Source organism: Episyrphus balteatus, chromosome 1 (assembly GCF_945859705.1).
Source record: "Episyrphus balteatus chromosome 1, idEpiBalt1.1, whole genome shotgun sequence".
Lineage (NCBI taxonomy): Eukaryota > Metazoa > Arthropoda > Insecta > Diptera > Syrphidae > Episyrphus > Episyrphus balteatus.
In genome coordinates, this window is record NC_079134.1 from 42,214,149 (window position 1) to 42,241,170 (window position 27,022).

The following is a 27,022-nucleotide window of genomic DNA, read 5'->3' on the forward strand; positions in this document are numbered from 1 at the left end:
GTTGGAGCGCGAACATATGTGTAATCATAAATAGAACTCTCCCTTTACCTAGATCTTTAAGTACTCAAATAAAAAGGTTTTTTTTTTAAATGTTGTTGAATTGTTATTAGAAAAGTATCCTATTGTTTTTCAGAAATTTAAATATTTCGTTAGCAGTAATTCTTGAATTAATACCTTATATAGTTTCTATAATTTGGAGCTTCTCAAGGTAGAAAACAAATGAATCTTAAGAGTTAATGTCTTTAAACAAGGTAACGCACTTGACAGTCTTGGAAACTATATTTTCATAAGTCTAATTTTTCTGGATTTTTTCCGGACAAGCGAGAAAATTTTCTTTTTTTTAATACAAATTAAGGAATTTCACCCTATTTTAAAATCCGTACTGAATAAAAAAACATAAACATTGAGTGTATATTCTCCCCAAAGGTAAAATATTAAAAACGAATTAAAACGTTGGGCGCCATTTTAGTTTAGCTAGCCTATTAAATTATTGAAAGTAGATTTGCGTCATTTGCACAAAATTAATGTATATATTAGGCATTTTGGAATATCTCTAGCAAAGACTTAAAGGAAAATTAAAAGTTGGAAAAGGATTACGAATAAAGAAAAAAATTATTATCATAAAAAATTAAAAATATATATTTATGTATTCTTACATTTGGTTGCAAAAGTAACATGCTTGATGAGGCTAATACTCTTGAATTGATTTTATCGCTGGTTGGCGATTCGATTTTAATTTTATTTGGTTGTACTTTTTCCGTATTTCCCGTTAAAGGTAAGCGTGATAATATGTTTGTGTTGAGTAATCTGGAAGCACCTGGAATTAAAAACAAAAAACAATTTATTAAAAAAAAAATGTCTCTTAATAATTTTGTGAAACTTAATAGAAAAACACCATAAAACTAAAAAAAGAAAACAATTAAACACAAAAAAAAGTAACCAAACCACATGCAAAGTCAAATTATAAGAAAATTATAAAATGTCCTTAGGGACCTCTATCATGATGTTCACTGGCATTTAAAAAAAATATTACAATAAAATTTATAACTGCGCTATGGCATTTAGATTTTTAACGTTACGGTACATATGTTTTATTATGAGTTTTAATATGCTTGTTAAGCTTTTCCACCATATCCTTGCTAAATTGTTATGCAAAGGACCTTTAACACTCTTTCTTAATTTGTCTGATGAAAACAATTAGGTTTTTTTGTTTTATATTTGGCAAAACAAACGAAGGGTAGTTTTGTTTTATATGCTGCATTTTTTTGAATAAAATGTATCCTTTGTATGTTGTCATATAGGCTATTGATTATGTCGAAAAAAACATGGTAATAGGAACTAAGACGTTCACGGGTTTTTATTGCAAGAATCGTTCAATGGGTTATAAAAGAAGATAAAGTCGCGAAATGCTATTAAATGATAGGGTGAAAAATTGAAGAATGGGGGGGGGGCAAAAGCCCCCTTTTTGGTTTTTTTCAATATATCTTGTAAACAAAGCAAGACTGAGTCTGGAAATGCCTTGTTGATACTGTCAGGTTCTCTTAAAAAATTATTGAATGTCTTGGAAAAAACCGGGGCTTGGTCTTATATCATTTTTAGGAAAATTTTTCCGATAAGTTAATACTGAAACTCAATTTTATACGTGTATGTTGTGTTTTTAAATCTTTGTTTGTTTTTACTTCCTCATTCAAAGTGATGAATGTTGTCTGTTACGTCGTAGAAATTTCATACAATTTTGTACTTCATCTCTCTGAGTTCACATTCACTCAGGATCTCCTTGTCATTTATAACTAGGTGGGGACTGGTGAAGCTGCGTTACGCTGTGTTCTTACGATTATATCAATATCGTAGGCATATGCAAGCAACTGGATGAACTTTAGATAGATGGCGTTAGAATTTTATTCTTTCAAGGAAGATGATGGACATTGCGTAGCCTTGTCTAAAAACTTTTTTGACTCCAAGTGTTTCGGTGACGTCTTTGCTGACATTAACGGTGCACAAGCGCATGAGCTTGCAGCTGGGAAATGTGCTAGCTGGAGAGAAATCTTGGTTTAAACTCAGATCTTAATGTGGGTATTATGTAAATTTCTTGAGCACGTAAAATTTAAAACAGTAAAAACCATCGTGTCCTACCTTAAAACCAATCGGAAGTATTTCTAATTCGATAATTTAAACATATTTTTTTTTTTTGGTTTTTCAAAACAAGCAATTAAAATTTGCTTACATTTCCCGCAAACATGATAATTTTTTGTTGTTTAAAAATATTTACATTTAATAAAGCACGATTCGATGTAACATTTCATTGTTTTTTCCTCTGAAAACAAAAAAACCAAAAAAAAACAATCCTACAACATCGCGCTTTGCGTGTACCAATTCGCATAAAGACAAAACCGATTCTCAAGTCTCATATATAGTCTCCTCTATATTAAATTTGCCTTCGAGGAAAAATTGGATGTTAAATTGAAGAATATTTTTATCCCGCACAATCAATTTAATTAGCATTGGGATTTTTTTCCAATACTATTAGGCACTGTGTGCACTTTTAAACGATCCCCCCAATCGATTGTTTTTTTTTTTGTTTAACTGTTTCTCATCACAGAGACTCGTTGCTCTAAGTTCCAATCTCAAAGCATTTAGTAGAAACAAAATATTCGAGTTCATTAATAAACCTCATCGAACAGAAAGAAAAAAAAAAAAAAAAAACATTGTGGAAGTCACCGTGTTGTTCAACAAATATGATGATGATGGTGGCGGTCGGTCGGTGGGAGGAATGGTGTTAGTGATCTGGTGTAGCACCTAATGTGGCATGAAGCTCGCATTTAAACTGCATGTTTATCCCATGAACCCGGCTTCACCTTCGCGGTTTTTTTATCATAAAATCGAGATCGGTCTCGTCGTCGTTGTTGTTGTGGTTGTTTAGTTTTTGGTTTTTGTTGTATGGCGGCTTAATGGTTGTTTGGCGGTTGGCCGTCTTCGGTTTGGCGTCTGCTAGCCTAAACGCTCCCACAAAAGTACACATTGTCTTAAGCTGAACTGTTTTGTGTTAAGTGCATGGCTGGATTTGTCCTAAAGCTCTAAAAACTGTGTTGAATTAACTTTATAAAGGGCCCAAATCAAAGGTCCTACAATACTTAAGGATTAAAAGTGATTTTGAATAACTTGTTGCATTAAGTTAACCCACCTCCCCGGAAAATTTCGATCAGGGCCCATATAATCTTCTTGTTAAATTTAAGTGCCTCCCAACTTCAAGCTGAAAGAAGACCATTGTTTTCACTTTGAATTCTTTATCAACCCTAAAAGTAATCAATACTTTTCTAATTCCCATTTTTAAACAAAGGGCCCTCTTTTTCAATTCGGTCCTTGTTTGTTTAAAAAAAAATAATACCAAATACACCCCTGTACAATGACACCAACCTACATCTACTTTAACTTCGTCTCTTTATCATTTAATCAGTGGATGCAGTGGTTAAATAATATTTAAAATAGTGTTTAATTTATTTCATTTGTGTTAAAGCAACAACAACAACAACAAAAAATGTAGTTCGCGTTTTATAAGGTGATGCGCACACCTCATCTGTTTTAATGGTGTGAGCAGCAGGCGCACAAAGGTGATCTTCTTACAAACAAAATTGCTAGTAAAGTTGATTTATTTAGCAAAGAAGAAACCTAAAAATGTTGTGGTGTTTGGAATTGTCCTGACGTAATGATCGTTGGCTTATAGGTAATTATTTGCATCAACTGATATCATCAGAAAAATTTGTTGTTTTGTTTTTTTTTTTGGTTCGATAATTCGATTTGAATATCAATTGTGGACTTTCCCTTTTGATTGAGAAGAATCCACGATGTTTTTGTCCAATTTCAATTGACAATGCTATTTCTTCCGGGAGTAGAGAGACAGACAGGAGAGGGTGATGATGATGGTGTATCAGTATAGTAATTGAAGTCTGATGATGATGACAGCAAAAGGGCGACATTTAAATGGACAGAAAAAATAAGTAAAAACTTTAGATTCACAGTAAATTTGGATTTAAGTATCTGATTGAAGGACTATATCAAAAGGCGACGAAGGTGTTTTATCTAAATCTTTTCAAAGTTTTTTGAAGCATGTTTCTTTTAAAGCTTACTGTGACTTAGATTAGTAAGGAGGATAATCTTTATCAGATTTGACTGAAAATAGAAGGCTTTATTATATAACCAAGGTTTTTAATTTTACAGACACTTTTTAATTAGTAATCAAATCAATTTTTAAAATTAAGGGAAAATTTGAGGACAATGGCGACTGTTGCCTATCATGTACCATAAAGATCCTTACTGATTCCCGTTAAGTTTCAGCAGTTTTCCGTTTAAAAATAAGCACACAAGCCTTTATTTGCCCGCGTTGGGCGCCAATCGAAACCTCTAACTGGGTTAGCTATATGACAAAAATAAGGTCGGCTCTAAAACTCCGCTGGAACGTTGATACTCTTCCCCGTGTTCACATTAAGGTACCAGTTTTCTAGGTTTTAACTCTTCTCTACTCTTCTCTACTCTTCTCTACTCTTCTCTACTCTTCTCTACTCTTCTCTACTCTTCTCTACTCTTCTCTACTCTTCTCTACTCTTCTCTACTCTTCTCTACTCTTCTCTACTCTTCTCTACTCTTCTCTACTCTTCTCTACTCTTCTCTACTCTTCTCTACTCTTCTCTACTCTTCTCTACTCTTCTCTACTCTTCTCTACTCTTCTCTACTCTTCTCTACTCTTCTCTACTCTTCTCTACTCTTCTCTACTCTTCTCTACTCTTCTCTACTCTTCTCTACTCTTCTCTACTCTTCTCTACTCTTCTCTACTCTTCTCTACTCTTTTCTACTCTTCTCTATTCTTCTCTCTTTTGTTTTTCCATTTATAGTTTTGTGATTTCTAAGTTGGTGAAAATGTAAGCCTGTCTTTACATCTGAAAAAAATTCTTGGATATAAAAATGATCCTATTTCAGTTTCAGAAAATTAATGACTAGACAATAATAATGCATTTGACAAATAAAAAAGGTTTAAAATGAGAGAGAAAAAAAGTAACGTAATTCGTTTAAGATATCTTATCTTAAATGAGGTGAGGTATTTAAGGATTTTTTAGGTTTAATGTCACTTCAATCTAGCTCAAAGGGACTCGGGTCATATACTTGAATATGAATATATTTAAATTGTACATGAAAAAAAAAACGTGACTTAAAACTTGTCAAAAATATTAACCTATATAAAGCTTTCATAGAACCTCTTTATAATCCTGACTGGTATATGTTAAGTAAAGACATCATAATGCACCTAATGTCCTATAAAATAATCCCACCAAGCCTTAATTTTGAGACAACTTCTCCAATAACTTTTAACATAGTTCCCACCGATAATGATGAAAGCATTCAAAGTTGTTCCATAACAACAACAACGCATAACGCTTTCAATTTAGCTTGCCAATTAAGAAAAAAAAAAAGAAAAACCAATAGAAGAGCGCACTAAATATCATCTTCTTCATTTGTGGTATTTGCATCATTAGCTAGAGCCACATCCATATGCCACCGTTAAAACTTCCAATGATGGCTTCCTTTAACTATTACAGCACAGTACACGGACAAACATCAAAGTATCTATAGAGTGCCCCAAAGAGGACTATCCTGCGCTACTACTCTTTGGCTTATTCCCTACTGTAATGATGCTAACAAGCGTTATGTTTGTATATATCTCTTTTAAGTCTCCAATAAACGGATGAACGTTTGTCTTAAACTTGTGTATAGTAGAGAGAATAGATACCTATATCTTAAAATACACCACCAACATTAAACGGGGCCAAAAGTCAGACACTAAAGTTTCCAATTGCGGCAGCATTCCGCGCGCAAACAGTTTTACGTGACGAATTTAACGAATTTACATCGCGTATAAAAATGTGCATTTAATTGTGCCTTGTTGAATGCTGCCACCAATATATAGCTGTCAAATGGTCGTGGGATTGGGATTCTTTTACATAAAATAAATTCTATTTTATGAATATAACGGTTCTTGAGACACAACATCTTTAATTAATGAAAAATAATAATAATAATTGTTTATCTTAACACCTATGTCGTCTAATTTATTTTTTTGTTTCTTTAATTTTTAAAATATGGAAGAATTTTTATTTTGCGCATGTTCTTGATCGCCTTGGAAAAATGGCAGTTAATTACTATGCACCAATTAGATATTCAAAACTTAAAACAAACAAAAAAAATTATGTCCCCATCTAGAATACACACATTCATAAATTTCATTCACACTTTATGGGTTTCAAAAACTAATAAAAAAAAGTTAGTTTCGATCAAATTTATGCGCTATTTTAGCTATGATTACTATTTTGTGTGTGTTTCCTCTTTTTTGATTTTAAGGTTGCACATACGCTGAAAGAAAAAAATAGTTTTGATATGACCATCTGCCCTGTATTTTTGTAATCAAGCAAGTGTATACTCATCAAGTTGATATTCAGCTCTTATTAGCTGTATTCAGCAACTCTTGAACGTTATGGGTTAGGAGTATTTACCTGCATTTAGGTTTGTAATCAAGCGTATGTTCAACACGTGGGTATTCAGCGGATATTCCCTGTATTCAGCAGCTCTTCTACGTAATGTGTTAAGAGTATTTGCTTGTATTTAGGTTTATAATCAAGTGTATGTTCAAAACGTGGATATTTAGCGGAAAATTTCTGTATTCAGCAGCTCTTCAACTAAGTGTGTTATAAGAGTATTTGCTTGTATTTAGGTTTGTAATGAAGTGAATGTTCAACACTGTTCAGCAGCTCTTCAACGTAATGTGCTAAGAGTATTTGCTCGTATTTAGGTTTGTAATCAAGCATATGTTCAACACGTGGATTTTCAGCGGATTTTTCCTGTATTCAGCAGCTCTTTAACATAATGTGTTAAGAGTATTTACTTGTATTTGGGTTTGTATTCAAGTGTTTGTCGAGCACTTGGATATTCAGCACGTATTTCCTGTATTCAGCAGTTCACGAACGTAGTTTGTTAAGAGTATTTTAGGTTTTTAATCAAGTGTATTCTCAGGTCATGGATATTCAGCGCATAATCCCTGTATTCAGCAGCTCTTGAACGTAATGTGTCAAGAGTATTTACTTGTATTTAGGTTTTTAATCAAGTGTTTTGTTCATCATGAAGATATTTAGCGCATATTCTCTGTTTCCAACAGCTTTTGAATGTGATGTGTTATGTTTTAACTAAAAATCTAGATAGTATTCAGCTAAATCTATATTGTGTTATTGATTATTTCAGTTTTAAAGTGTCACTAGGCTACAGAATCAGCTTCACATTTTATCGTCAGCCAGCATTTCCAACTTTTACAATATACCGAATTAAAGTCAGCTATTCAGCAAATAAGAAATTCTATAAGCTGTACAATTTCAATTATAAATTCTGATCAAAAAAATGCAACAGGTATTTATGCATAAAAGTTTATCTCAGTGTAGATGAGGATGCGATGAAGAGCTAAACCTGAGACTGACAAAAATCTCTAACCAGGTGAGGAGGGGATGCGATACTACACTTCTTGCGTTTTTTGCGATTGCAGATTTATTGAAATTGGTTTTGCTTGTTTGCAACATATAAGCACACATAAGCTCTCTCAGGGACCCATTATAAGATGGTCAAAACGAAACAGAACTTGTTTTTGATTATATTTCTGTTTTCGTTATTTTTTTTTGTTTTCTTCTTCTTTTAAAGTCGTCTTCATCTTAAAATAATAAAAGTATAGTTATATCCGTTTTCGATATGCGCATCGTAAATCGTTTAATTTATTATACTCATGTGAAAAATCACGCGAAATCGTATTCTTGTTTATTTTTTTTTTTGTAAGTCCATTCAAAGCTTAAACAAACCCACCATCAATATCATCATGTAAAGATACAACATAGCTTTGCGATGCTGATGCTAGTGATGCTGCTATTGCTTTGGCGGGACGGGACATCTATCTTAATTGTGCAAGAGACAGTTTAATTACTTGATATCTATTGATCTTAGCGTGCATTCGGTAGGCACAGACAGACAGTGTATAGTATAAAGTAGTTGCAATTGCAGTATCTTTTGTATTTAATTTGCATTATTTATATTAAATGTTTTTTATGTTAACTGTCTCTAATGGGATTTGACATATAAACAAAAAAAAAAAAAAGAAGAAAAAAACTATTTATATCATTATATGGCGCTTACGGTTTATTATGATAGAGCTAAGATAAAAATAACTTAATGTTATGTTTTAAATTAATTAGTAATTCTGAACAAATTGATTATTATTTTTTTTGTATTCTTTATAATCAAGGGTTTTCTTCCAACACGCTTAAAAGGTGTTGATGTTAATTGCTATACAATTTTGTACAAATATCAAATGCCAACCACTTTAAGGAAAGAACTAACAAGTAACAAAAGTTTTCATAGTTAAAATGATCGTTTGTGGCGGAAAAAAGTCAACTGTCAAAATCTTTCGTTAAGTTCTGAAACACTTGACGACAAAAACAAAATAGTTGAGACATCCCTTATACTGTTTGGTCTTATTTGTTTATAAAATATAAAAACACCTTCTCTTTAAAAAAAAAATGATAGAAGTAACAGTTAAACTTAACGAAACTGCATTGTTTTCAAATAGGTTATGTTAGGTTAGGTTAGGTTAGGTTAGGTTAGGTTAGGTTAGGTTAGGTTAGGTTAGGTTAGGTTAGGTTAGGTTAGGTTAGGTTAGGTTAGGTTAGGTTAGGTTAGGTTAGGTTAGGTTAGGTTAGGTTAGGTTAGGTTAGGTTAGGTTAGGTTAGGTTAGGTTAGGTTAGGTTAGGTTAGGTTAGGTTAGGTTAGGTTAGGTTAGGTTAGGTTAGGTTAGGTTAGGTTAGGTTAGGTTAGGTTAGGTTAGGTTAGGTTAGGTTAGGTTAGGTTAGGTTAGGTTAGGTTAGGTTAGGTTAGGTTAGGTTAGGTTAGGTTAGGTTAGGTTAGGTTAGGTTAGGTTAGGTTAGGTTAGGTTAGGTTAGGTTAGGTTAGGTTAGGTTAGGTTAGGTTAGGTTAGGTTAGGTTAGGTTAGGTTAGGTTAGGTTAGGTTAGGTTAGGTTAGGTTAGGTTAGGTTAGGTTAGGTTAGGTTAGGTTAGGTTAGGTTAGGTTAGGTTAGGTTAGGTTAGGTTAGGTTAGGTTAGGTTAGGTTAGGTTAGGTTAGGTTAGGTTAGGTTAGGTTAGGTTAGGTTAGGTTAGGTTAGGTTAGGTTAGGTTAGGTTAGGTTAGGTTAGGTTAGGTTAGGTTAGGTTAGGTTAGGTTAGGTTAGGTTAGGTTAGGTTAGGTTAGGTTAGGTTAGGTTAGGTTAGGTTAGGTTAGGTTAGGTTAGGTTAGGTTAGGTTAGGTTAGGTTAGGTTAGGTTAGGTTAGGTTAGGTTAGGTTAGGTTAGGTTAGGTTAGGTTAGGTTAGGTTAGGTTAGGTTAGGTTAGGTTAGGTTAGGTTAGGTTAGGTTAGGTTAGGTTAGGTTAGGTTAGGTTAGGTTAGGTTAGGTTAGGTTAGGTTAGGTTAGGTTAGGTTAGGTTAGGTTAGGTTAGGCTTGAAATTTCGTTAGATTCTTAAGGTATTTGATGAGGGACCCTTCTTTCATAACAGAAATACTCTTAGAGACTTTTAAACTTTTGATGAAAAACAAAAAACAAATATTACTGATAACATTTTGTCTGGCACATGATAAGGTCAAATAGAAGTTTTAAATATAGTCACGTAAACATTACTGGCATTAAATTTTGACATTACTTATGCCCTTAATTAGCTTCCAATTTGCATTTCAAAACTTCCAAAAAATTCCATCAGATAAATCTAATTGAATTTGCCATACCAACAATATGACCAATTTAGCTTTATTTCAGAGAAACTGCAATGATATCTATCTGTCCATTTGACAAATCTCAAAAGTTACACCACACCAGTGAGATACAGTAAGTCTGGCTATTGCCAGGTCCATAACCTTATAAAAAATCATCATAGACACCTACAACAATTCAATCTTTGTGAGAAGACCTCTAAGAGACTAACCCAACCACACCAAATCTCATCAAATCACTGGATCGAATGTCTTAATTAGATAGCCTTGCATCTTGTCTCGTCTATATATTTACCGTACATCATCATCACTATACCACCGCAACGCCATCACAATCATCATCATTGAGGTCTTCGGGCAAATTAGGCGAATAATCGAAATAAATTGCTTTTTTGTGCGAAGGTATCAATTGGGAACTTCAGAGAGCTATGGTGGATATAAAATGGCATCTGAGCAAGCGCGAACAGTTAGCCGGTGTTGATGAATCAACAACAAACAAGACAACATGTGGAGATTCCCTCAGCATGTTAAACTTTGCTGCTAACGTATGTCTTGTACATCTTTTGGACTCTTCGAGCTTCATCCGAACAATTGTTGGAATTTTGTTTTGTTGTTACCAAAGTCCCTTGTAAAAGAAAAAAAAAAAACAATTTTGTCCGTCTCGTGAGACGACATGACTTCACCCAATAGGCTTAGAGAAGACCTACTCAAAAGCTTATATTGCTTGTACTTTATACCTGTTAACTTCCGTCCATATGGATGGGTTCTTCTTTTGGGTTTATTTTTATGTTCGTTTATTTAATTTAATTTTTATAGCTTTGCCATTGCATAATAAAGCAAATCGGCTAAATTCAAAACACACACAAGCTTACAATTGAGTAAAGGAAAAAAAAAGCGGGACAGTGTTGTTGCGCATGCGCTTATAATGCAGCCAGATCATGTTGCGCATGTGGTTAAAGGTTCAATCTTGGAAGTCGTTGGCTAGTTGGCCTAGTCTCCTGTTTTCCTTGTTGAACACTTAAGGTAGTAGTCACGAATGGGCCGGTTTTTGTATGAATGAATTCTTTCAGGCGCTCAGGTTGAGTGTGATTTTTGTTTTCTTTTTACTAACGCATGATGATGTGCAATGGCAATAAGGCTTGAAATTACTGTGGATTATATCAACCAACAGTTTCGATTTCTTTGAAAACTAAATTTGAATATCATAATTAAGAGTGAAGGAACTTCACTCGGGCGCCATTTATGAACAAAACTGAGTATTCTATTCAAAGCAAATAAACCTATAATTTATTAAAAGATAGTTGTTCGATTGTATTTGCTTTAAGGAAGAAGACGAAAGCAGGAGATAATGTTGCTCCTGGGCGCCAATTAATTTTTGATTGGTGCATGTTTTAAATGACTTTCTTTCACTATTTAACAATCTTTGCCAAACTTTATTGCTTTTTCATGAAGTCTCAAAACTTGATTCATATCTTGAGTTTCTATATAAACTTAAAAAGTCCAATTATATAACGAAATTTGGGTTGTACCCAGGCGCCACTTAATTTTAGTTTTTCGTGCGTATTATTTCAATAACTTTTAATATTGGTTTACTGAGTTGTTTTCTTGAAGATTTAAAGCTTAAACCTCACCTATAATCCTCAAACGTTGAAAATGCCCCTTTTTTTTAGCTCCCGGGCGCCATTTAGGTATATATATATTGAAATATTTGTTCATTTTGTAAAATTCCACTTGAATTTTTCTTGCCTTTTTCAGTGTGTTTTTTTTTTTTATTCACATCATTATAAAAAAAAAACAAATCATCAAATTGAGTTTTCATGACATTATAAGCTCTAAAAACGCTTCTGTAACCTTTCTCGGGCGCCATTTGGTGTACATATATTTTGATTAACCTTTTTTAATGTTTTATCTTAAAGCTTAAAGCTTAACCTGTATCCTTTGCTTTAAAAAAACTAAAAACTTCAATAATGTAATTCGAGTCCCACCCGGGCGCCATTTAATTTCTTTTTTTTGGTTATATGTTATTTCAACAATCGTTTATATTTCTTCTCTTTCATTCATATCTTTAATCTTGAGGACCCTTAAAAATTAATAATGGTATTGGTATTGCTCCCGGGCGCCATTTAGTGTATGATATGATCAATAGTATGATAGGTACTTTATGACACAAGATTCGATCAATATTAAAAAGAATTCAGCAAATAAATGTTCCTCAGGGCCTTTTACCCCAACAACGCTTCTGGTAATAGCCTCTGCATAGAGTTTACATTCCGTGTTTTAGAGGTTTTCCGTCTGTTCGTCGTCGGTCGTTTCTGTCCGTCCAAGTCCAACGATCGTTACTTGACAATCAATGTTATAAAAAAGGAAACAAGATGAGCGCGTGTTTAGCTCATTTCTATGACCAAAGCCGCATTAGGTACGTGTACATCTACAAATTTATATACCTACCATCTCTCTAAGCTAGCTAGCACTCTTGAGGTGTGCAACTAAATAAACTATAAAGCAATGGAATGAGAGATGCTCTTACATAATCACAAAAACCAAGACTCCTCATCATTACACACCTTTATAAATTATTTGTTTCAAAATTATTACCAAGAAAAAAGGCGAAGTAGGAGAGATAACAAAATAGTAAGCCATTTTTTTTTTCTATTTTTTTAATAAAACTTCACAAATATTAACGGTTTTCTTGTAGGTACCTATAATACTATGGCGCAATATGCACTATGCAGTGCATAGTGCAAATAAACGTTTTGCTCGTCAAATTCTATGTTTATTTTTGAGGAGGTAAGTTGATCATAAGCACCCAACAGGTAGGTCCAAAGCAGTACATTAGTTATGAAGTGAGATGCTGTGTGTGTTGTATCATAATGGAAACGCACGCGTTGTTTCATTTTTGTGTGTCGCGTGTGTCATGTGTGGACGGGTGTTGTATAGAGATGTCTTTGGCAAAACAAAAAAAATATGAAATATGAACAACGTGTTAGAAGGCTTGTGTGTTTATCTATGATTAAGTGAATAATTTGAGGTCTTTTAGATTTAAACAGAGTTCGTTGGCCGTGATGACACATTGTGTCTTTATGTTTTTTTTTTTTTTTTTGGTTTGCAGTCTTTCTTGAAGATGAATCTTTAGGAAACCAGCATGAAATTATAATGGCCTAAATTTGACATCTTATTTAACTGTCATGCTATTTTATCTTAATACAAATTAAGTGATATGTTTAGATGTAGGTAAAAACATTGTATGTTAAAATGCTTAACAACGTTTCATTCGGAACGTCATAAAATTAATGAAGAAGTATCTTACCACTACTCTTACACCACCTAGTGTGAAGTAGTAGCAATAATAATAAAATTGACGAAATTTACAAGCGAAATGAAGCGCGCTGCGTTAAGCTGCTAGTGTTTTAGTCTGTCTAGCGAATTGAGGTTAAATGCATTGACCTGTGACTATAATATTGAATAGATTATATCGCAACACGACAGTGCGTTGACTTTAAGTTTAATTGAATTTTTACTGCAAAAGATTTATGATGGAATTCATTTTCATTTTGATTAATTTGAATTATACAAGATATTGAAATTAAATATGGTGTTTTTTTTATTAATTATGTTGAGGTCTAATAGTTGGAGAAGATAATTTGTCAAACGTTTGAGATTTATTTTATAAACAAATGCTAATCTTTGAAAATGTAAGCAAGGCTTGTTGATGCCTTTAGGATATCCTCAAAAGTTTTTGTCGGGTGCCACTTTTTAACTTATGAGCTGATTATACCAGAAGAAAAATAAAATTAAATTCAAATACAAATTTTAAATTTGTTTCATGTTGGGCGCCACTTAGGAGAAATATAATGGACGTATATGGTATTTTATTTTTATAGCACAGACAAAATGGTAGACCTTTTACAAGATCTTCTGGGATAAAGAAGGTCTTTCAATAAACACCAGATTTCTTGAAATCACGTTGGGCGCCATTTAAGACAACAAGCTTGTATTTATTACATTTACTTTACAGGTTAAACATTGTATTTTTGTTTAGTTTTTGTAGGTTTAATTTCCTTTTAAAGATAAAAGAAAAAAATTACTCACTTGAAAGTAAGAAACAACCAGAGTGTATTTACAGAATAAAAGTGTTTTAAATCAATGTCATTATTATATACCATTTTTCGACTAAGTCTTAGATAAAAAAAAGAGTTAAATGATCCACGTTGGGCGCCATTTATAAATATAAGTTAAATTTTTGTTTAAGAAGAAAAATTTAAATGACCCCCTTTGGATGCATGTTTTTAAATGAATTATAAATAATCATTTTTAGCAAAAAAACAAAACCGACTTCCATGGATCAAAACTGGGTTTTATGTTTTTTTTTAAATAGTTCCTATGGCAAAAAGTGAACGAAATTGAAATGGGACCACACTGCAGCCACCAGCTATCCAATACAAGAATTATCAAGATTGGTACTCAGTCCAAAGTTATGCGGTAACAAACATAAAAAAAAAAAAAAAAAAAAAAAAAAAATACAGACGAATTGAATACCTCCTCCTTTTTGGAAGTCGGTAAAAACAAAATACATTTAGTTTAAGTACAAACGTACAAACATACAAAAGATTTAAAGGATTCACATTGGGCGCCATTCATTAATTTTTGTTTCTAGAGAAATAAAAAAGATATTTTTTAAATTTAAATGTTTGAAAACATATTTCAAAGTAAGGTGATCTATTTTTAAAATAAAATATACTAAAATAGTTCACGTTATAAGCTGACCATAACTCTTTTTGTTTGAATAATCGTATGATAAGTACGAGATTGTCATGTGCTAATTATGACCCAAGTCGTAGGGACTTAATCCCCAAATACTTTTGCTTGCGTGTAAGCTAACAATTTTCTGCTAAGTCTAGTGGACTAAAATAAGATGCACCTCTCAATGGAAATGTTACTTTCGAAGGCTTTGTCAATTCTTCAGTCCTGACAAGGCAAATCCTCAAGAAATTTATGGTGAAATTTCATTCGGTTATTGTCTTAGTGGCATTTGTCTTGGAACTTAGAAACAATAATTTCTGTTTAGAAAAAAGTGTCCATTTATGTTTTAACCTAGTTTTTGAAATTAAATACTTTCGGGAAAATATTTTTTTTTTTAAATTCAAAAGACCCACGTTGTGCGCCACTTTCTGATTTTCATCAAATCAGTGAACAAATAAAGAAATTACAAGGATCCGCATTGGGCGCCATTTTTTTAGAGGAATTTAGAAAGACCCTAATTTTTAATTTACAAGAATAGGTACATATATTTGCATGTAGATGACGATTTTCAAAAAAAAAAATATTGTGAAAAAACGTGCCTAAACAATTCACGTTGGGAGCCAATTATAAGAATTTCTACTATTTTTAAGTTTGTTTAAGGTTTATTCGAAAGTAAATGACCTAATTCCCTACATCTCGAATTCATTTAAGTGTAAAAATGAGGTAACCCTTTTTCAGTTACATAACTTTTACCGACCAGCTCGGTTAACGTGAGAACAAACAACCTTACCAATGGATAAACAAACACCTTGGGTATGAGCCTTTTGCAAATATGTAACTTACATTTTCAGTATAATTCAAACTCATTTGCAATCGAACCCCATAATAATCGTTTCTATCAATCACTCCTCCATTAATTCAACACATATTCTTCTATTAAAGGTATAGATAGAGCTGCCAATGAGTGGCTTCTCTAAACTCTGATGATAGACAACCAACAGACAACCACACATCATCGGCGGCCACGATAAACAAGTTCGTCCAAATACAAAATGAAAATGAAATTAAAATGACTTTGAGTTGAGATGATTCCCAGAGATAGCCTCGAATGAAGTAATACTTCATCGCTATTTTATAATGCTGGTATAGTACCTACTCCTTTTTGGAGGACTCCTCTAGGGAGAGTGAAAGTTCGAAAGATGTTCAACGTTCACTGTGTGTCTGCCTTCATCAACGAACCAACGAATGAACGAAGAAAAAGACTTCTTCTTCCTCAAAATTAGATGCAAAAACTTAAACGTGGGCAGCGCATGCCCGAGCGTATTATAATACATATCCCCTAGATCTCAATATACCCCAGCCAGAGGCCGACCTGAGACGACCCAAACTCCTTTGACATCGTCTGGGCGCTGAATATTTTTGTTCGGTTTCAGTTTGCTTGTTGTTGCCAACAAGTTGGAGTCTAGGTATACTCTGCAAGTCAAGCCATGGGTTCACACGAAATGATGCAAAATAGATGCCTTAAGTTGCCCATCTATATGTACAAATTTGGCTTATAGCCGAAACAACGATCGATAATAGTGCTGTGAGCAATGCGACAGTAACAGCAAATAGCAAACAGCATAGAGAGCTTGAGGCTCATCATCTTCCACATCCATGAGGGAATAAAATAAAATAAAAAAATAAAAAAAAAAACAACCTTATTCGCGATGGATCTTATGTAATTTGATTTATAAAGAAAATACAAAAAAAAAATAGTAAACTCTAAGAAGAGGAAGAAGGAAAAAAATAAAGATGATCACCATTCTTTGAACATATACACACATAATTTTCAATTCATTATAATAAATTCAAAATTTGTTTTATTAGAATTGATTTTTCAGTAAACTTCAAATGCAATGAATGCAGAAGGGGCATAGGTAAGCGAGATCTTATAACCTACTCTACACAAAGACCTGAGACGAGGAAGAGATTGCCGTCGAATTAGGCGAATTACGCTGCTAACTGTATTGTCTGTGAATATGTTTTGTAAAAAGTATGTTAATTTAGAATTAATTTGTTGATTGTTTTGTCGATAATATATGAAAGATTAAAAATTTGAAAGGATATTTTCAATTCAGATGAACAAAATATTGGTAACAGATGTTTGGACCAGCTTCTAGTGATTCTCAAAAAAAGAACTTTAGTTGAATCTACATTGGGCGCCACTTAAATAAAATTCGTTGAATTAGTTGCAGCATATTTTTTTGGGTTCGATTGTTTTAGTCCGGCTGGAACTATGAAACCTTAGGAAAATAAATAAATTAATATTAAACCTTTAAAAATGTTATCACCCAACAAAAAAGAAAATTTAATAACCATTCCTTAGCTATTCGATTTCAAGAGTGAATTTAGCCCTTATTATTATGAATCTATAAAAAAATTAATACTAATAGGAGTTTTTGAAGAATTTTTCGTAGGAAAATGGTTACATTTAAAGAAAGTAGTCAAGAAGTTGATATGATCTCACGTTGGGCGCCACTTCAATAATATTCGTGAATAAAACAGATTATTTGAATTATTTCATTTTAGACTAACAAACAGGAAGTTAAGGATATTAAGAGAACATACGGAACAAGTACACAAAATTATATACCATTTTTCGACTAAGTCTTAAAAAAAAAAAAGTGAAATGAACCACATTGGGCACCATTTATAAATATGAGTTCAATTTTATTTTAAGGAGAACAATTTAATGACTCCCATTGGATGCATTATTTTTAATAAATTAAAAAAAAAATAACAAAATACATTTAGTTTAAGTTTTTAATTCAAAAAGATTTAAAGATTTATTATTAGAAAACACATTTCAAATTGTTCACGTTGGGCGCCATTTATAGAATTATTTACTTTTAAAAGGAAAGCAAAAATGAGTGTTTTAACAAACAGGAAGTTTTTAAGTTAAGAAGAAAACCGCAAATAATGTCACAGAATGTCAAAGGATGTCAAATTAACATAAAAATACTGAGGTTGTCGTTTTAAGAACGATCATTCTTCTTTATTTAAAATTGCTGTACGAGCGGTTGGTCTTAAAAACCCCTCAAGTCTGGGTTATTTTTAGGAACAGAGAGGATAGTAAATTCGAATTAAATTAAAAAAAAATTCACGTTGGGCGCCACTTAGAATGAATAAGAAGATCAGTCAAAAAAGAAAAAAAAATTATATCAATTCAAAAAGTGTTATGGTTTCACACTTCCATATATCAAATGGTCTTTATTTCTTACTTAGCAGATAGCAAAACTTTGTTTTTAAGAATGCTATGTTACTAAGAGGTCCCAATATAGCACTCTTAAAAACTAATTTTTTTCTATCTGCTAAGTAAGAAATAAAGACCATTTGATATATGGAAGTCTGAAACCATGACACTTTTTTAATTCTTTCACAATTTTGTAATGTGAAATTGTTCTCCTTCCACCTTCCTGGATCCAAGGAAAAGTGATTTAGTTGAAAGACTTCTCTCCCACCCCCTTACCCTCTTCTATCTTTGCTACCACCAAAAACTTACCACTCTACCTAGCAGGTCAAATCTTCTTCTTCTTCTTCTTCTTCCTTTTTCTCGGCGCTGTTATGATCTCGATGTCGAGGGGATCATAACTATCCCACGTAACTGCTTCACACTAGTGATCCGCCTGTGGGGTTCGCCGGGTTGACCTCAGAAATCGGCGGCAAGCCTCCCGGTTTTGTATTGTTCCATTTCTAAGGCCAACTGAATGCTGGTGGTTTTGCATTTGCTTGTACCAGGAGTTTTTAGGCCTACCTTTCTTTCTATTTCGTGTTGGAACGTTGTATGATATTGCTTTTTTGACGGGGTTCTCAGGATCTCTCCTTTGAACATGGCAATACCAACTGAGTCGGTCGTGTTCAATTTTTTGGGAGATGGTGTTTTTAACATGAAGGCTTCCTCGGATCTTCGTACTTCTAATTCTATCAAGCTTTGTTACTCCTGCTGTCATACGAAGCATCTTCATCTCAGCTGCCGTTAACTTACTCTCATACTTTTTGTACATTGTCCAACATTGTGAACCGTATGTGAGTGCTGGACGCACAACTGCGGTGTAGAGTCTTCCTTTCAGCTTAGGGGGCATTTTTCGATCACAGAAGATGGCAGAATTTTCCCGCCACTTCATCCACCCTACGCTTACGCGATGATTGATATCGTCATCACAAGTACCTTCGTTATTTATCATAGACCCCAGATATTTAAACTTTTCACACTTGGGAAGCACTACACCATTCAAATAAATGTCAGGAATAGGCCTGTGTGGATCAGAAAATGGGCAGCATAGGTATTCTGTCTTTTTCGCGCTTATGCGGTACCCACTACCTTCTAGAACATCCACCCATACATCAAGTGCTCGTTGCAGGGATATCGGGTCTTCACTTATGATGGCTCCATCGTCAGCAAAGAATAACTGATGCACTTTTGGGTCCGTCACTTTGCCTTCAAGCAGGTAATCAAGAACGGTAATAAAGAGCAGAGGACTCAAGACGCTTCCCTGGTGTACACCTACTGTGATTTCGAATTCTTCGGTGACTCCAACTGCACATCTTACTTTAGTTACTGCTCCATCATACATGTCCATAATTATCCGCACATAGGTTTCCGGAACTCCTCGTTGTCTGAGGGCCACCCATATCAGATCTCGTGGTTGTCGATCGAATGCTTTTTCAAAATCAACCAATACCACATGCAAATCCTCCAAGGAATCTCGATGTTTTTCCATAATGATTCTTATACTCTGGATTGCATCTGTGGTTGATTTACCCGCAACAAACCCGCACTGGTCATCAGATAGCCTTATTATTTTTCGCAGTCGGCTACCCAAGACTCGCTCAACGATCTTCATGGTGTGTGACATCAGCTTAATCGAACGGTAATTATCACAGCTTCGAGTATCACCCTTTCCTTTGTATATTGGAAGAAGGTAACTTTCCCTCCATTGATTAGGCATTCGATCACCTCGTATAAGCTTGGAAACAAGAACCATGAGCCATCTAGACCCGATGTCTCCCATCTTTTTCCAAAACTCTGAGGGTATTTCGTCTGGCCCAACAGCTTTTCCCTTTTTGGAGTATTTTACAGCCTCACTAACTTCTTCGACTGTGACATCGGATACTTCGCTTAAGTTAGGTGAAGCTATTGGAAAGTGTAGCCTTGGAAATTGTTCATTTAGAAGTTCGTCACAGTACTGTCGCCACCTGTGGAGGATTTCGTCGTTTTCCACAAGTAGTTGGCCTTGAGCATTGTTAATAAACTTCGGCGAACAGATCTCCTGAGCATTTCTTCTTCTTTGAGCGGCTATTTTGAAAATGGTTGCGCCCTTATTCACGTTTTGTCGTAGCTCTTGAATAGCACCAGCAGTCGGGGTAGAAATTTCATCTAGCTCCCGATATAGGTCTTCCGTATTCTTGGCTTGAATTTGGGCACATATCTTCTTCGCTTCTTTCTTGCAGTTTCTGTATTCCACTTCGAGGCGTGACTTTTGCTCTGTATTATTAGAGGGGCACTTCGACCAAGCTTTGAAAGCCATTTTCTTTTTACTTACAACTGCTTTAGCTTCATCATTCCACCACCATGTTTCTTTGCCTTGTTGGTTGTGTCCTTTTGAAACCCCTAACAGTGTTTTGGCTTTTTCTATGCAAGTTCGCTGTAGGAGGTCCCACATACTTTGTGCTGTACTCTCTTCATTTCGAAAAATGTTGGTGTTGTTATACAGATAGTTTTGCATATTCGAAATAAAAGCTTCGCCTTTTTCCTTACTCAGATTATACCATTTGATCTTCCCAAAAGTCTTTGTCTGTTTGTTGTCGTTCACTGTCTCCATAAAAAATTCTGTCAGTAGGAGACGGTGTTGGTGGGCGATCGCTTCTCCCAGTATCACTTTACAATCCTTGACCCGAGGTTTCATGAAACTAGATACCAAATGGTAATCAATCTGGGTCTCATTTCCACCACTGCTGTAAGTGACCAGGTGTCGGCTTTGTTTGATGAACATGGTATTTAGTACGATAAGACCATATGTTTTGCACGAGCTCAGGATGTCCTAGCAGGTCAAATAGTTCTAGAAAAAAAAAAAATGTTACTTTTAAGAACATCAGATTTATATTACTCACGTTGGGCGCCAATTATGGATTTTTGTTAACCTACTGAAATTTCTAGTTAATATCTTATTATCAAAAAAAGTAATCGGGTGAGAACTTAATTAATTTTATTATAAATTCAAGAAAAAAGTTATAAATTAAAAAAAAATCAAGACAAGACAAGTTTTTGGCGCCACTTTTTGGCTTTATTGTTGAGAAACACTCCTTTTATACTATATTTTGATAATTTGTTAAAAGATTTTGCTAATTTTTCTAGGGAAGAAAGGTTGTATTTAAAAGAGGCTTATAAGACTTCACGTTGGGCGCCATTTATGAAGAAAAATTGATGCGAATTGAATGTGTTAAACTTGCAGAAGACTGGGGCATATATAGAACATGGACCATTACAGTACTTCAAGCGGGAACTCAACGACCTCACATTGGGCGCCAGTAAGGAAAATGCATTTTTATTAATGATTTCGAAATGAATACAAAATTCAAATAAACTACAAAAGTAATTATTTCCTAGTACAATCAAATTTTCCCATCAAACAATCTTATCTTAACAAAAAAAAAATATTTTCAATTCAAACAAATGCATAAGGAAGAAGCTTAAATATTTCCTTATGCGGACTAAGCGCATTCTTCAGTTTATCTCAACTGAGCATTTATCTGCATCAACTTATACTCCAGGTCGTCTTCTTGTTATTCAATTCAAAGTAGTTGTCTTTTTAACTACCATCATCAAATCAAATAATCATTACGATAACATCATGCACTAAACATCATTGATGCGGTGCATCCACAATATACGGTGCAATATACAGAGTGCAATGTTATATTTTATATATGCATCATTTTAATCAGCAACATGGCAGAAGAACAAAGGCCAAAAGGGTATACACTGGCTGAACACTAAACACTGAACCTGATGGAGCGCGATATCACAGAGTCTTTTGCTGCTCCCTGGATCTCAATCTATAGATAGAGGAGTCAAGTACTTCATAGAGCATTTTTCGTAGAGCGCGCAATGGAATTTCCATCTCGTACCTCTCCAAAGCACTGATATGTTGCTCACTGCTATTTTTATGATTTATGTTTAATTATACGAGCACATTGTGGCAACATTATAGCGATGGACATGCATCATCCAAGATGTGCCTATTCAAATCCTCGTGGGTAATAATACTGGCTGTGGTTTGGTGGTTATCCAAAATGGAAGCTCTTTTTGGGGGATTGGGGCTTTGAGGCCACGAAGAAGGTATATCCACCGAAGACAAAACAAAAAAAATACTCATAAATTAAATTCTTTTGATTTTGTATGCAATACAGTTTCGATAGTAGTTTAGGCACAGCAAAACAAAACGAATGCAGGCGCGAGAAGAAGAAATGGAGATTTGGTGTGTTTCGAAACATTTCTCGAACGAAACTGCATCAGGCATCTAAGAAATAGGAAGCTTTGTGTATCGATGGATGTATCGTCTCCGCACCTCACACTATTCATAGTCAGAGAGAGAAAAAGAGTGAGAGAGGTCGGAATATATCAAAGAAATCCTTAACCCAAAGATTCGCTATTTATGTTTGGGTTGGAGCGTTTTTTTGCTGCATGGTTATTTTTTTACCTGTGGGTAACCTACTGTTTATGATGATCGCGGGACATTTATTTCAATTGTACAAATTGCCGGAATGTTTTTTTTTTTTTTTTTGTTTGTTGTGTCAACCGGTAGAGTGTGCTTACTACATAGGATACAATTTATGGATGCATTCTTGTGACAGTATACTTTTTGTATAAACCCCAAAGAAACAAATCGGTTTTGTAACATAAAATCAAATATGAATCATTTTTTCAACACGACATAGTAGTTTTTTTTTTTTGCATTCTTGATTGCAACACATTTTTGTTGTTGTTGTTATTGATGATGGTTACGCATGAATTGATTCCCTAAACGTGGAATAAGTAATCTTTTGAAATCAATTTCAATTGCTTAAGGCTATAAAATATAGATAAATTTAGAAAGATTCAAGTACAGCTTCAAGTCTTGTGGATTAATATCCCTTAACCGTGACCAATTATACCAAAAAAGGTTTGACAGTTTGGATATGTTTGTGGCAGCACTTAAAAAGGAACACAAGTTGAGATTTTTTTAAGAGATTTCAGGTGATGAGGAATTTGAATTGAGATTAGGAACCAAAAGCTATAAAAAATAATATATCCAACTGGGTCGTAAGTAGGTGCTTTGGATGTGCAAAGAACTTCAATTAAAACTTTAAAAAAAGTATAGAAGTTATATCTATTTTATAGCATATAACCCAATTCTAAGAGTTGGTTTGACGTTGGGCGCCAGTTAATTACCTTTTTTGATAAAAAAATTGCTTTCTTGGAAAGGCTTTTTTATAAAATGTAAAAACCATTATAAGAATCAGTTATGCGTTGGGCGCCAGTTAAATTTTTTTATTGAAAAAATTAATGTCAAGTGTCGAATTGAGTAATTAACAAAGTGCTAGAATCAATTGGGGGAACCTTAGGGCCTATCATTTGCAGTTGTTTCACAGAAACATAATGAACCACTGTTCGAGTCAGTTAGGCGTTGGGCGCCAGTTAATTTTTTTTTATTGAAAAATTCCATTTCAGGCGTAGAATTTAATAATTGGCTAACCACTTATGTATATCAATTGAGGGAACTAAACAGCTTATTAGATATAGTTATTTCACAAACAGTTAACCCAATATTAGAGTCAACTTAGGCGTTGGGCGCCACTTTTTTTTTTTCAAAAATTTGTTGCCTAAAATTAGCTTTAATAAATTGATCAGGCATCGATATCAATAAACAGAATTCAACTGTCTGACTGGAATATAAGAAAATAACCCCACCATTCAATTGAGATTGCCATTGGGCGCCATCTAGATACTTTGTTCTTGATTAAAAATCTTATTTTTCCCAGAAGTATTTGAATCAAAGTTTGATCAAGACTTTTTTGAAATATCTAGTATAATGCTTAACTCCCAACTCCCACGGTAATAGTCAAGGTGTCAAGGGTCTTAACGCCAGGATCTTATGGATCCAAAAACCTATCGGCTTATCTAGAGTCAGAGGTACAGTTGCTTGTATTCCTACAATCCTTCAGCAAAAATAGTACCGCTTCATATATTTCCTAACAAAATCATTCATCACCTACTTTTCCACATAAATCGTTTAATTTTCCTCATTTAAAAATTCCTTTCGCTTTAAATGAGCAAATAGAAAAATAACAACAACAACTGCTATCATTCGTTCCCACACAAAATCTATCACTATTTCGACTCTCAAAAAAGAAATACCTTAGTCTCATTAGATCGCTTTAAAATACTATTAATTGAACACATTTCTAAGAAATCCCCTCCTTAAAAAAAAAAATCTAAAATAAAAACAACAACAACAAAAACATTTTCAACATCTTCCTAATTCACAATGATTACCGAGAAATTGCTCTCCCAAACCGTCAATATGCCCATAGTGCTCATTATCTCTCATCGAGATGACAATAAATACACGTCTAATAGATGCACGACACCATAAATTCCCTCGCAATTAAGTAAAGCAAAACTTCGAAACTCCTCCAACATTGAGCTTCATTTGAACGAACACCCAGCCCAGCAGCAGCGCAGCGCACAACCACCTCAAACCACCGCACATCACCAAACACAAATAAAACCACAAAACCACCTTCATCTCATCAAAAAAAAAAAAAAAATTGCGATCACCAAACAACGACCGAACGGTTTTGTGTGGTGGATTGGCAAATCTTTTTCTACGTGCGCACAGGCGCAGGCTTAAGCGCACACCTTCCTCCACGTAGCGTCATCGTTGGATGTGTGAAAAATTACAATAAATTAGTAAATAATCCCAGTTCCCACACGATTCAGATTCGGATTTTCGAATTCAAATTCGAATTTCGGACATATTGTGTTATTCGGGTTGCTGGTTTGTGTCCCTATAGGAGCTTTATAGCGATGATGATGCCGGATGGGATGGTGCACCATAAACCAGCAGAATCATCTTCTTCTTCGCTCCAATCGAATGAGAATCAAATTATTTTTTTTACATAATTCACTCTCGTGCAACACGATGTTAAAAATATGATTTTTTTTTCTAAGAGCCACTGTAGTCTATCGAATCGAACAGTAACTCTCTGTTCGATTAATCTTTTGCCAAAACCCCACAGTGGGGTCGAACTATCAAACAAAACTCAAAACCACAAAAAGTTTGTTTCGAATATTTAACTTTGTTTCATTTTTGCCACTGAATGTGTTAAACTGCCCCACTGTGTACAAAAAGTGCCTCTTCCATTGCCGCCAAAAATGATGGTGTGAAGAATGTGCTTGGTGCATAGTGAAAAATTCTATAAATCAATGTACGAGGTTAGCTGAGAGATGATGTTGCCAAAGACACCAAAATAAATATATTTTTTTTTTGAAAAAAAAAAAAAAAAATACAAATCGAAATTGTGACGATTAAATTGCACACTTTTATTGCAGATAGATACTTTAATGGAGGAGAGACACAACACACAATAAGTAGTTGTAGAAGAGTAGAAGTAGTCACGTTACAGGGCGAAGCCTTCACCAATAACTAAATAGCGCCTTGGGGAGAGTTAGTCTCGAGCTGAACTTTAATTGATTAAATGTGGGTGTGTTTTTTTTGAAATCAAACATTCCAATCGAGGATCTTCGGATATATGGATGTGGTTTTGTTATTTTTTTGTGTTTATTTTGTTTTTGTATGTAAACAAAATATTATTCAGGGTAGAAATGTGGGTCAGTCAAGTTTTTGTTAGATTTGTTGTATCGATGGATGGTGAGGAAGCTCAAGGCTGTTGCAAGAATATTCTTACGACAAGTGATTTGTTTTTTTTTTTTTGTTAAAATTTTTTTTTGGTTTGTTGGTAAAATAAAATTAAGTTGATTTAGAATCAAGATGGAGTTTTTGAGATCATACATTGGTCAGTTTGTATGTACATAATTAAGAAATGTCCCAAAGAAAGGAAGTCCTTGGAGTCAAAGCAAAAATATTAAAAAATAAAATCGATTTAGAAAAAAATTACAATTTTTGAACAGCAATATTTTATAAAATATTGAACTGACACACACGCCCTTAATCTCAATTTTTAGAGTTTTTTTTTTTTGACTTAAGGATCGCAAACATATCTTTCATAAAATATTTTGTCTTTTGAGGTCAAAATCACTCATAACCAATGTACATAGTTTTTTTTTATTTGATATTTTTGTTTTTCATTTTGGAAAAATTGGATTGACTTGAAGAGGAATTTTTGGGATATTCATTTCTTTAGAATAACCACCTAGTTGGTTTTAGTAGTCACAAGAAAAAAAAAAATCATGTGTGCAATTCACACGTGGTAGAAGTAAAACCTTAAAAAATTATTTTTCTTGCAAAAAAAAAAAAAAATCGAAAAAATATTCCTTTTTTTCTATCACCTTTAAATCCATGGTTTTTATATGTATGACAACCTAAAATAAATTTTATATCATCTGAAAGCTTATTATTTCATCTTTTATATGACGTATCAATCATATTTCTACCATGCCAACAAAAAAAGGAAGAATTTAAAATGTTTATGTGCTCTAGATCAAAAGATGTACCGTGTTTAGAAAAAGAACATCTTTTTACCGTTATCTCAGGATATTGAATATGAAATTAATTGAAGTTTTGCACAATTAAAGTTTATTTAATTACCTATCTACAGTATATAATTACATTCATCTATCTATTAAAACAAAAAAGTTATAATCAATAGATTTTTCCTGTCGCTTTTTCGTTTTATCTTGTTTCAAATCACTACGATACTAAAGAAGTTTTCACTTCAAAAAAAAAAAAAAAAAACAAAAACTGTATTGTACATTAATTATGGTAGTGAAACAAAACTTTTCAGCAAACAAATTTTAAAATGAATTTTTGAATTTGTTTTGTTAAAATTAACTGCACAATGCTCTTCATAAATTAAAACGAGGAAATTGCATAACAACCATTAATTTTTTTAAATTCCATAAACAGCTAATAAAACTTAAGTGCTATTTTTGTTTCATGTGCAAACACCAATCTGTAAAACTGTCATAATAACTTTCGTCACAAAACTTGTATTTTATTGATGTTTGTTTGGTCATAAAAATTACAAGAAGTCAATATTGAAGCATATTTTTAATAACTATGTTAAAAACATAATATTCATGATAATCTTCAGTGGTGTCAGTAAGAAATCTGTTTAAAATTAACTTTATTTCATTTTAATAAGAATATTCTCTAAAAAAAAAACTCGATTAAAAATGAAAA

At 33.5% G+C, this 27,022-nt stretch overlaps 1 protein-coding gene across 2 annotated transcripts in view; it reads right to left on the minus strand.

Annotated features, from left to right (window-relative positions):
* Positions 1–27,022, minus strand: part of LOC129910348 (probable nuclear hormone receptor HR38) — a 117,712-nt gene that overhangs the window by 6,145 nt on the left and 84,545 nt on the right. For both annotated transcript variants that reach the window (XM_055987703.1, XM_055987694.1), the window contains exon 2: positions 657–817. In XM_055987703.1, the coding sequence (XP_055843678.1) occupies positions 657–817 (161 nt within the window). The remainder of the gene's footprint in view (positions 1–656; positions 818–27,022) is intronic.